This window comes from Anopheles coluzzii, chromosome 2 (assembly GCF_943734685.1).
Source record: "Anopheles coluzzii chromosome 2, AcolN3, whole genome shotgun sequence".
Taxonomy (NCBI): Eukaryota; Metazoa; Arthropoda; class Insecta; order Diptera; family Culicidae; genus Anopheles; species Anopheles coluzzii.
Genome location: NC_064670.1, coordinates 1,260,322 through 1,270,720, shown reverse-complemented (window position 1 = coordinate 1,270,720; position 10,399 = coordinate 1,260,322). Strand labels below are relative to the sequence as shown.

At 47.0% G+C, this 10,399-nt stretch overlaps 1 protein-coding gene across 1 annotated transcript; it reads right to left on the bottom strand.

Annotated features, from left to right (window-relative positions):
* Positions 1-95: 95 nt before the first annotated feature.
* Positions 96-8,169, bottom strand: LOC120952802 (uncharacterized). Its single transcript, XM_040372319.2, has 2 exons — positions 6,574-8,169; positions 96-1,616 (listed from the first exon to the last, which is right to left on the bottom strand). The coding sequence occupies exon 2, from the start codon at positions 1,595-1,597 to the stop codon at positions 224-226; it is 1,374 nt and encodes a 457-aa protein (XP_040228253.2). The 5' UTR covers positions 1,598-1,616; positions 6,574-8,169; the 3' UTR covers positions 96-223.
* Positions 8,170-10,399: the final 2,230 nt, after the last annotated feature.

The window sequence follows — 10,399 nt, the reverse complement described above, 5'->3', positions numbered from 1 at the left end:
ATTTTTATCTTTTTCTCAATTTTCTTACCTTTTTCCGTTTGAAAAGCAATTTCTTTCCCACTCCTACCAAAAATGCAATCAACCCAAAGCCATCTTCTACACATGCAATATATTTACGTGTAATATGAAATAGCATGCACTATATGGCACAACAAGAAGCGAAAGATACATCTGATAGCCAAACACTTTCTTTCCACTTGGCGAGCCCCGCTTCAGTAACGATTCAATTCTCATCAACCGCAATCGATTCCTCGTCCGAAATGACGTTCAAATCGACATCTTTATACTTATTGTCCTCCCCGTTTAGATCGTCCGCCGAGCCGACGGATTTGCTGTCCTGCTCCTGCTCATCGCTCAGATTCCCATTCGTCTCGTCGTCCTCCGTCAGGCATCGATCGACCAGCTTGTGATTGCCGTTCAGATCGCCGTAAATGCGGGGCAAATTCTGCAGCACATAGTTGGTGCTTTTGATCCCCTCGATGGTCTTATGATCACCGGCATCGCCCAGGAACAGCGATCCCATGGTTGGTGGCTGCTGATCCGTGCCTTCCTTTGCACCGTACCCATCGCCGGGCACACCTTCACCCTCCTCCGGCGGTGCGGTGAGATTGATCGGTGCGGGTTTGTTGCCGATCGTGGTGTCTCTGGGCTTTGGAACGCTGAATGCCGACCCCTGCCGATCGTTGCCCGCTCCGATGAGCTTGGAATGTTCGCGCTTTACCGTAAGCACCGAGTCTTCCGAGCTGTTGCTGGATGAGCCGGATTCCTTCTTGCGGTCGTAAATGTGTCCCGAGACGCGCAGATCGATGAAAAAGTGTAATGGATCGATACCGTAGGGTGGGTAGAGCGGAGGATACCAGACGGGAGGTGGAGGGGGAAGGATAAGATCCGACGGGGGCATTGAAGCTGCCGGAGGCTCCTGGAGCGGGGTGCTGCTGCTAATCGGCGCCTTATCGGGAACGCCAGCAGCCGTTGGAGGTTTCGTGTCGTGCGGCTTGCGATCGTGGAACGACGGTGCCTTAAAGCCCTCGGAGGGGCTTCCATCGAGCCCGTCGGGATATTTTGGAGGGCCCGTGGTCGAGCTAATGCTTCTAGTGAACGCCGACGACGACGACAGTTTGTTCGTCAGCTCGAGTGGCTTCTCGGGCTGGACCGGTCGCCTGTCGTCCGCGTCTTTGCCGTCCTTTAACGCGTCGGGATAGTATCGGTGCTGGCTCCAGGAGCGTTTGCGTGGCCGACGGGTTGATGCGGCCTGAAGCGCTAACTGGTTGCTGGTCAAATGGTTTGGATGTTGAATGGGTTGTTGTTGCTGCGGTTGCTGCTGTTGTTGCTGTTGCTGTTGTTGGTGGTGAAGTTGCTCCGTTGCGTTACGCAGACTTTCGTTGCGCTTGTTCGCGACCAAAGAACGGAGCATCTCGCTAAAGAAAAAGTTGTGTGGACCGACGGCTGGCGAGTAGAGGTAGGGCGGATTGGCGGCCATCAGCTTGGTGACGAGTTCGGAGTTGCGATAGTCCTGCGGGCCGAGTCGCTGTTTCGATTGCGGCTGCATTGGTGGAGCCGCCTGGGGCTGTGTTTGAGTTTGAAGCTCTTCCGTCATTTTACTATCGATTTGGATTCTAATTAGAGGAAAAGATGGAGGGAAAAAGAAGTGACATTTTTAGCGAGAACCAAAAGAGTGCAAGCAGAGAAACGTGGAAATTGAGTTCGGTGTAAATTATTCCAACACTTGTGCATTTCCAATCGCGATTGCCGTGTCCATCCCTGGCGAGGGCGAGTGCGATGTGTGTTTTCATTTAATTTGAATAAAATATAACATGCAATCGAACTCACTGAATGCAGCGATAAGGATGGACGGAAGGAAAGGAACGGTTCGGGGTGCAACTCGCCAATAGACCTGGTCTGTACCGGAAACACGGACACGTGTGATGAGATATATCGCATAAAGTTTCATTTCAATCCTTTCAATCGCCCATCAAACCCTCGTGAAAGAACAATGGGTTGTTGCAGGTTGAATGAATGAATGAATGAATGAATGCCATACCCATCGTAGAAACCCCTAGATATTCCCCGTGTGGAAAACTCCCATTTGAGTGTGATGTTTCGTTTATATTGAGGAGAAAACTACAAACGCTGTATTTTCGTGATTGACACCACCGGAAGCACGACACGTTGAAGATGGAATGAAATTAAATGTTGGTAAATTAGTTTTCTGCTCTTTCGAAAGGAAAACTGTTTCGGAAAATAGTAACTGACAATTGTTTTAAATCAAATGTTGTTCAACGGAACGGTTCAACAATAAGCTCAGCAAAGCAAAACATCCATACCTGTAGCCGTACCCGTAGCTGTGGTCTGTGTGTCCACATTTCCCGAGTAGGAGGTTCCGAATGGCGACGAATGGTTCTATATTCTCCTCCCACTTTTTAGCGTGTGCTCCACGAAGCCACTAAGGCACCAAACCAAGGCACAGCAATAGGACACGACATTCCAATGCGGAGCGAGAGCGAGCGGATGAAAAAAGAAAGAAATCAAATCCTTGAAAGGTGTCACTTGCGCGGTCCAATCCCACCAATCGCTTTCGGTCGCTGCTACTCCTTTGCAGCGCAACTGGAAGCATGTACGGGGAGCGCATCACAGCGCACGCTGTGGAGCAAAAGTTTTCCCTTTGGATGGAGGAAGCTTGTACACGACACGTTGTAAATAAAATGCAAAAGTTTTCATCCTCCTAGTTGCACACAAAAAAAGGAAAATCCAACCACGGTCGCGGCATGGCACGGCAGAACGGAGCACAACGACAGCGCACGCAAGCAACCGTTTTGCAATGCTAATTTTAATTTGCGACGAGTTTTTCGGGGAACTCAACCCACAATCTCCACCTCCTCCTCCTCTTTCTTTACTGGCGGCGTATTTACTTAGCAAAGGCGATGATGAGGCGCACGATAAAGCGTAAAATGAAATAAAATAAAATCGCAACCAAAAACACTGTTTGCACACTTTCCGTTGCGCTTCGGCTAAAGCTGGCACAGTTTCGGTTAGCCGCGGAAAGAACCATCACCCCACTACGCTCACCACCACCAGATGGTTTTCGAGTTAATTTGGAGTTAATTATTTCCGCTTCAGCTGCTGCCGCCGCGCAGTACAAACAGTTTGTTGGACGGGGGGGTACGATTTAACGAAACGATTCTTATCAGGGGTGGAAAAGTGCGTCTTCAAACGTGCGGTTTTTGTAATTGCTCCAGTGCTTCTTGCTTTAAGCCTTGAATGCTTGAGCTGTTTGGCAAGTTAAAGAGTCGGTCGGTCGGTAGAGAGTTGAAAAAGCAAAAACTAAATGTCCCAACCCGCTCCATCCAGATTTCCCTCCAGAGGTGGAAAAACAGATTTATCTTGCTGAAATGATTCATCATGGGCATTCGTCCCATCCGTCCCATCCGTCCCCCGGCATTGGTGGTTCAACCTTTTGTAGGCAACTCGTCGGACACAAATCTCCTCCAGGGGCAGGGGAAAACAATAGAATCTCGGCTACATCTCGGGAAAGTGATATAAGAAAATGGAGTTAGTTTCCCACCACCTCACCCCGGTAAGAAACCCATTACCTTCACGGCTAAGACATTTCCCATTGAAAACCTCCCCCACAGGAGCTTCCATCTGAAGGATGTCACATGGAAATCTAAAATAAATTTTCACCACTCTCCTCCCCCGAATTCCTATTGAACGAAGACAATTGCTATCAAAACCAGCCCAACAGCAGCAGCACTGTGCAAACTCTAACACTAACGTAGCATAACGTCTTCATCTCGTGTTGTGTGGTGTGGTGTGTGAATTCAATTCAAGATTTCACTCCGAGTTTTCCACCCAGTCCCGTCTCGATTAGTGTCAATTCTAAGCGCTCGTTCTCTTCGTCCTGTCGGCGCTGTGATGCTTGATGGTGTGAAGGTGTGATAAAACATTATTTGCACACGTTCAGGTGCATTCGCTCCGGGCTGTGCTAGGAGTTGGGATATAAAACCGGATTTGTTTGGCTACTGCTACACATTAAAATCCGGGAATTGCTCTCAAACTCCTCTTTATTTTTGTAATAAAATCCTCCAATTAAAAGCAACCCAACGTTTTTGCATGCTCTACTTTATGACGATTGCAGCTCATTTTTGACGGTGTCATAAAAGCAACGGCGACAAATAAGCTCCGCACACAGCCAGACACACTTTTGCGCTATTAAAAAACTTTCTCCTTTTCCTGGCACCTTTTTTCTCTCCAGGTTTTCCATGCTGCAAATCCATGCAAACACACGGGCGCACAAACGGTTGCAATAAAAATGGGAAATAAAATCCTCACAGGACGCAGGAATTGGCACGAGGAAAGCGCGATCCTCGGATTGCTTGCAAGACAGAAGATGATGGGTGTGCAATATTGTTCGCGAAGAAAGTTTTCCGCCCCGCCGCGTGGATCTTAGGTCCACTGAGAGAAGAAAGACACACACATACACAAGAAACCGCACAAACAAAAAGAAAATACTTTTTAATCATCATAAATTTTCTTCTGCCCAGTGCTGCTCAGCGCTTTAGGCGAAAGCAAAGACTTTAGCAGCTTTCTTCCATTGCCTTTAATTGTGGTAAAGTGGATGGATGGCGCGGCCGGATTTGGTCACCCGGTTGGTTTGGACACGCCAAACCTTTGCGTTTCTTTGCGGGGGAATTAAAACCATTTTACATCGCCCGATGGAGAAACATCTCATAAATCAACCCTCGAAAAACTGTGACCGAACTGTGCTGTTTGTCATCGTCATCCCCGTGGAACGACGCGAAAGACGCGACGCGGAAAGCGGGAATCAATTCACAATTAGGGGTTCTCTCACATTTGACATTTTCCCTTTTTTTTGAAGGGTCGTTTTTCTCCCTTTTTTCACCCTTTCCTCCCAACCTGAGGCGTATCTTGTGTTTTGCATCAACTCGAACGCCGAATTTAAAACCCTAAAAAGGAAGGACCGACGCAAATTTCTCGTTCTTTCCCCCTTTGGTAAATATCGTTTCTATTTTCCGATCCGAGTGATAGTGATTAAAAAATGAACTTCTCTTCGCCCCTCCCTCCCTGCCGCCACCCTGCCTATTGGACACAGATTCGACCCCTCGTTTTGGCCTTCACTTGACGCATTTGCGGCGCACTTTCGGCAGCACTCCACAACGGTTGTCATCACCGCGGCTGTGATAAATAAGTGATTGACGCGTAAAACACTTACAGATACATACACACACATACACACCGGGATGCGGTACAATTGTGTCCTTGCGGTGACAAATTTATGCGAACAGGACGAAATTCAATTACACTCAAAATCGGTTCCCCTGTCGTCAGTGTTGCAGTTGTGTGGGTTTGCTTGTTTCCTTTTGATTTTTTGTTGTTCTGCGCTGTCGGTTGAAATTTGGCATTGATTTTATGTTATGAGGATAATGAGAAACTGTTTATGTGTAAATTTATGTAAATTTCCAATATTGGGTTTTTTATTTATGATTTCTTAAACCGTATCGGTAGAAATTCAATATTTAAACAATTATTTAAATTAATGCGAAAAATGTTCGTGATAACACAAAAACAAATGAAGAAGTGCCTTTTACTAATTTATCCAAAAATGGATGACGATCGTACCTTTCCTAGATAATGATCAATAACATAATGTAAGGAAAAATTGAAAATATTATGAAAAACCTTTAGAAAAGCTAAAAAATTGTACCCTACTAGCAGTTTGTTAATATTTAACCCCCTTTTGGCAAGTTTAAATCCATCACCACGGTCACGCTCCTGATTCCCATGGCGATGGTACTTGTCCAGGACTCAGGTTACTGTTTAATCGGAAGGTTTTCCACGTCTGCTGCCTGCGGTCACACTGTGCACGTGTTTCGTGTTTCGAACCAAACACACATACACACACACACACGCACACAGCCACAGGGGCATAAGGGCAGCGAGAGGCAGTACAGGCGTAACATAACTCCCGACAGCACACATCACCATCATCGGGATCCGGCTCATGTGTTAACCCTTCCATTAAAAAGGACATTGATGTTAGTCGCTCACTCATAAATCAAACTATACGCACTGTGTGTGTGTGGCACGGTGGAAGAACCTGGTTGAAAACCTGTAGCACTAAGTGGAGGATTCTCCTCCCGCTCCTTTAAACAATACCACGATTCAAGCTAAAAAACAGGGGTTAGCAGCGACCACCCATTGTGTGCATGCGTGTGCCTTTTTTGTTGTCAAACTCAACGCGGGACGGGAGGTGGGCAGGTTGGAAGAACAAATTACGCGATTAGAAACTCATTTCCAGCGAAAAACGCACTTCCCCTCCCCCGTCCCCCTTGCAATCCTGCTTATCGGGTGCATTTTGGATGAGTGGTAATTGGAGCCAGTATCAATCAGATTGTCCGATAATTATGTGGCTTTTATCCAAATTTGAGTGCATTTTTCAGTGCAAAATTGGGTTGGCTTTCATAGACATATTTTTTTTACAAAATATGTATCCTTTTCATGTTGTTATCCTTCTTCAATGAACAATTAATTGTAATTTTGTAAAGAGTCACTTACACTGGTTAAATAATTGTTTCTTCGCAAACACACACTTTACTCAACTTTCTATTTCCTCATCTACTTCTTTTCACTGTTTTTAATGTTATGCACAATTTTCCAATCACTTTTAACACAAAAATCGTTTCCCGATCTGACGATCGACCACGTGTTTTCCCGCGTAGTCCACCGTTCAAATCACGCAGCGCACGAGGCGGAAAACACCGTTCGGCAACGCTTGCCGCAAGACCTACTACGACCGATCCGTTCGGTGGTTTAAAATGGAATGAATCCCTGAGCTGCCACTTACGTAAAATCATCCACCAGCTCGGGCGGCCCAACCACTACACCCCGACCACTCGCTTCCCTTTTTGCGCTACAAATGAACGACCACAACAACAGATGGTGGTGGTGGTGTGTGTGTGTGTGTGTGAACAGAAAGGAAGGAAGGGAGGATGGATGTACCGAGATTGGCGGGATCCGTTCCAGTCGGTGCTCGGCAATGCGATGGAAAGGAAAATCACACCGGCAAACAAACCGCAACCGCTGTCCCCCTTTGCCAGGCCCGCCCATCCGCTCCGTCAATTCGAGCGTTATAAAATCCCGGAACAGGAGCAGAGGAGGAGCACGAGCACCACGTTCTAAAACCTGCCAGCCAGACCCAGCCGGAGGAAAATAAAGTATTCCAACCACACGCGACCGCGTCGTCCCCGTGCGAAAGAGTGAGCTGGCAATAGGGTCGGAGGAGCGAGAGCGAGTGCGTGCAAATGGGTGAGATTTTGAGAGATTTTCCGTGAATAGCGCGCGCATTTGCATCCTCCCCGGCACGACGACGACGGTGACGACGGCGACGACGACACAATAGGACGAACCGAGCAGAATAACGTCATTGTCGAACACAACCGCTGGGGGAGAGAAGGTGTGAGAAGGGAAGTGCGTTGGGTGGGTGGTGTGCTACTCTACCTACTACAATCACTGCAGCCAGGAGTCGGTAGCAACTGGTGAAAACCGCAGCATGGAGCAGCAGCATGCCATGACTTCACTTGGGAGATGGAAGTGATACAGTGATGTGCGGATTTTGGTGCACCGTGTTTGGGGCGATTTATTAGTTTGCTATTTTTATTATATTTACTGTACATTTTATTGCTTTTTAATGAGGCTGTTCGGCTTCAAGACAACGAAATGCATGTGTATAAGGGCCTTTTTCCTCGGCGTGTGTCATTATCCTGACAAGAGCTGTCGAACAGTATCCCTCCCCTTACCTGCTTTTAAATCTCCACGATGATTGCGACCGGATCTGCGGTTCCGGCTGGTGCAGCAGCAGCATCCAGATTTCCTCCCGATTTTGGAATAGCAGCACCCCCCTTTGCCGGGAATGTTAAGCCCCACACACACACACACACACACACACCGACTAAAAGCACAGGAAAAACGAGGCAATCCCTCGACGCTTCGACGGGTGCTAGTGGCCACCGAACTTCAACAATTCGTCTTCCACCAACGTTCGTTACCTTTTTTTTTGGAGCTGAAGCTGTTGTCACCGTTACCGGATACAGCTCTGGCCCAAAATCTACCCATTGGCCGCGTTGGCGAACCGCCACCATGGGAAGGAGGTGCATAATTTGAAAAATAGATGGAACGCACCAGCGAGAGGGATTAAAATCGAGAGGGAAAAGGGGCGAAAACAAAAAAAAAAATAGGCTCATCAAAATCGACAGCCAGCGATCCGTGCGGATGGATGGATGGATGGCTGGAATGATGGAGAGCTCGCTAACGATGGAGCCCGAGCGATCCAACCGGTGAGAATGCGTTGCGCTCATGTGGCGCATTGCTTCAGGGATAAGGATGTCCATCAGAATGTTTGGTGGAAGTTTCAGTTCGTTGGAGATGACTTTCGAAATTTCTTCAGTTTTTGCCTTCAGAGACATGCGAGAATCATTTACAGCAGCGACCACAATGTTGATTAATTTGCGACACTCTTGCGATGTTTGTAATAATATATTATTACTCTCCCTTGTCCTCGATAACAACTCCTCCATAAAGCAATTTGTTAATCTTCAAAAACCCCCGTGCACTACGGTGCGGCAATTTGATGCGCGCTAATTTTCCAGCGCAAACAGCAACCAAGCAGCGGTCAAATTACGCGCGAGCCGGCCCGAGCAAGAAATACGCAACCACCGCGTGGTGCGCGCGTCTTGCGCTCGTCTCAAGTAATACTGCCGGCGCATTAAATCAAGCGCATTTCAAAGCGGGATGATTTATGGTCACGTTTTTTGTGTCCGTGGAGCGAGGCGTGGATTTGTCCTGTGTTTTCCAGTGTGTTTTTTTTACTTGTACACTTTTCCTTCTGCCGAATAAATTTCCCTCTGCTCAATGGCACGTGACGGTGGCGATAGGCGGCAGTGGACCAGTCGGTTTGGTCCTGTGGTCCGTGTCCGTTTTCAACCGTTAATTGCACTTGGGAAGCAAACAGTTCTTTTTTTTCTGGGGGTGGGGGTGGGAGGGGGCAGATTCGGTCTCGAATGCAACCGTTGCACAAACAAACACGCCTTTTGGGCAGTAAATTTGGGTGGCCGAGCGAAAGCTTTACACACACCATTCGAGAGAATCGGTGCCAATCGGCCGATCAGTGCAAGTTTTCTAGTAAATTAAACAAACTCGTTCGATTTTCCATCGCATTCGCGGGGCGCAAAAAATGCAAATTGCCAACGGTTTTTGGTCCCCCGGTGGATTATCCTGCACGTTGAGTGAGTTTGTCGTTGCTGTAATCGGGAAGGCTTTCGATTTTTTTCCTCCATGTTCCTTCCGTTCGTTCAATTAATCTTCCTCAAAGCGTTGCAAAGCGTGCCTCGGAACTGCTGGACGGACTTTTAAATCAATTACACATGATTGATGCACCACTGTGTGGTGGTGTTGGTGGTGGGAAATCGAATCGAGTGAGACAAACATTTCCCTCGGCCTCGGTGAGTGTCAATTTTGCTCTTAAAAATCGCTCTTCTTTTTCGCACATTTTTCATTCCACTTTTCAACGCACCGGAAGCACTTTACATCTTTTTTTGGACTTTATTTCCTTCTTCTATCCTTTCTTTGCGTTCGGTACAAACAAACAAAATCGAAAAAAAAGAAGGAAACACGAACACATTTCTAAAAGCAATTTGCGGACAATTTCATGCTACAAATCTCCCATTATTGTGGTTCGTTGGTGGTGGTGGGAGCAGATGGAGCCAACCGGGTGGTATGCAAATGAAGAAAAAATGGGAGGAAAAAAGGACCCTCCCTTCATTGGATTTTGGTTCATGAGGAGAAGGACAGTATGAACTGTTTGGCATGGAGTTTAATGTTAGAAAAAGTGTTTAAATTTAATTTATCTTTTTATTTAGATAATACTATTATTTTCAGTTAATTAGTAAATGTCCAATAGTATGTATTTAATCAACTATATTTTAAAAATTGTTTCCATTAAAATAGAAACTGTAGAAATGTTTGAAAGTGTTGGAAAAATCAAATTCGTTCCCATCTTTTGCAAGGGAAAATATTGCCACCGTCACCTTATCCACCGTTGGCATTTGCCGTGTTTCACGACTGCACGCGACCGTCCTAGTCGAGGAATTCATCCGTCCAGTCATCCAACCAACCGGTTGCCGGCGGTCACAATTGCGGTAGGCACCTCTCCGATCGTCCACATTTCCCCCTCCCCCACCACCACCACACGCTCGTTATGCTAAATGGTAACATTTCCCCCAACCAGCTTTCCTCTGCTCTGGCAGTGCGAGGACTCATTTGTTGGCTGGTATGGCATTCGGGGTTTTTTTATGACTTTTTTGTTCCTCCTTCTCCTCCTCCTCCT

Excerpts from the sequence above, each read along its gene's own strand:
- LOC120952802 (XM_040372319.2), bottom strand. The coding sequence starts at position 1,597 with ATGACGGAAGAGCTTCAAACTCAAACACAGCCCCAGGCGGCTCCACCA.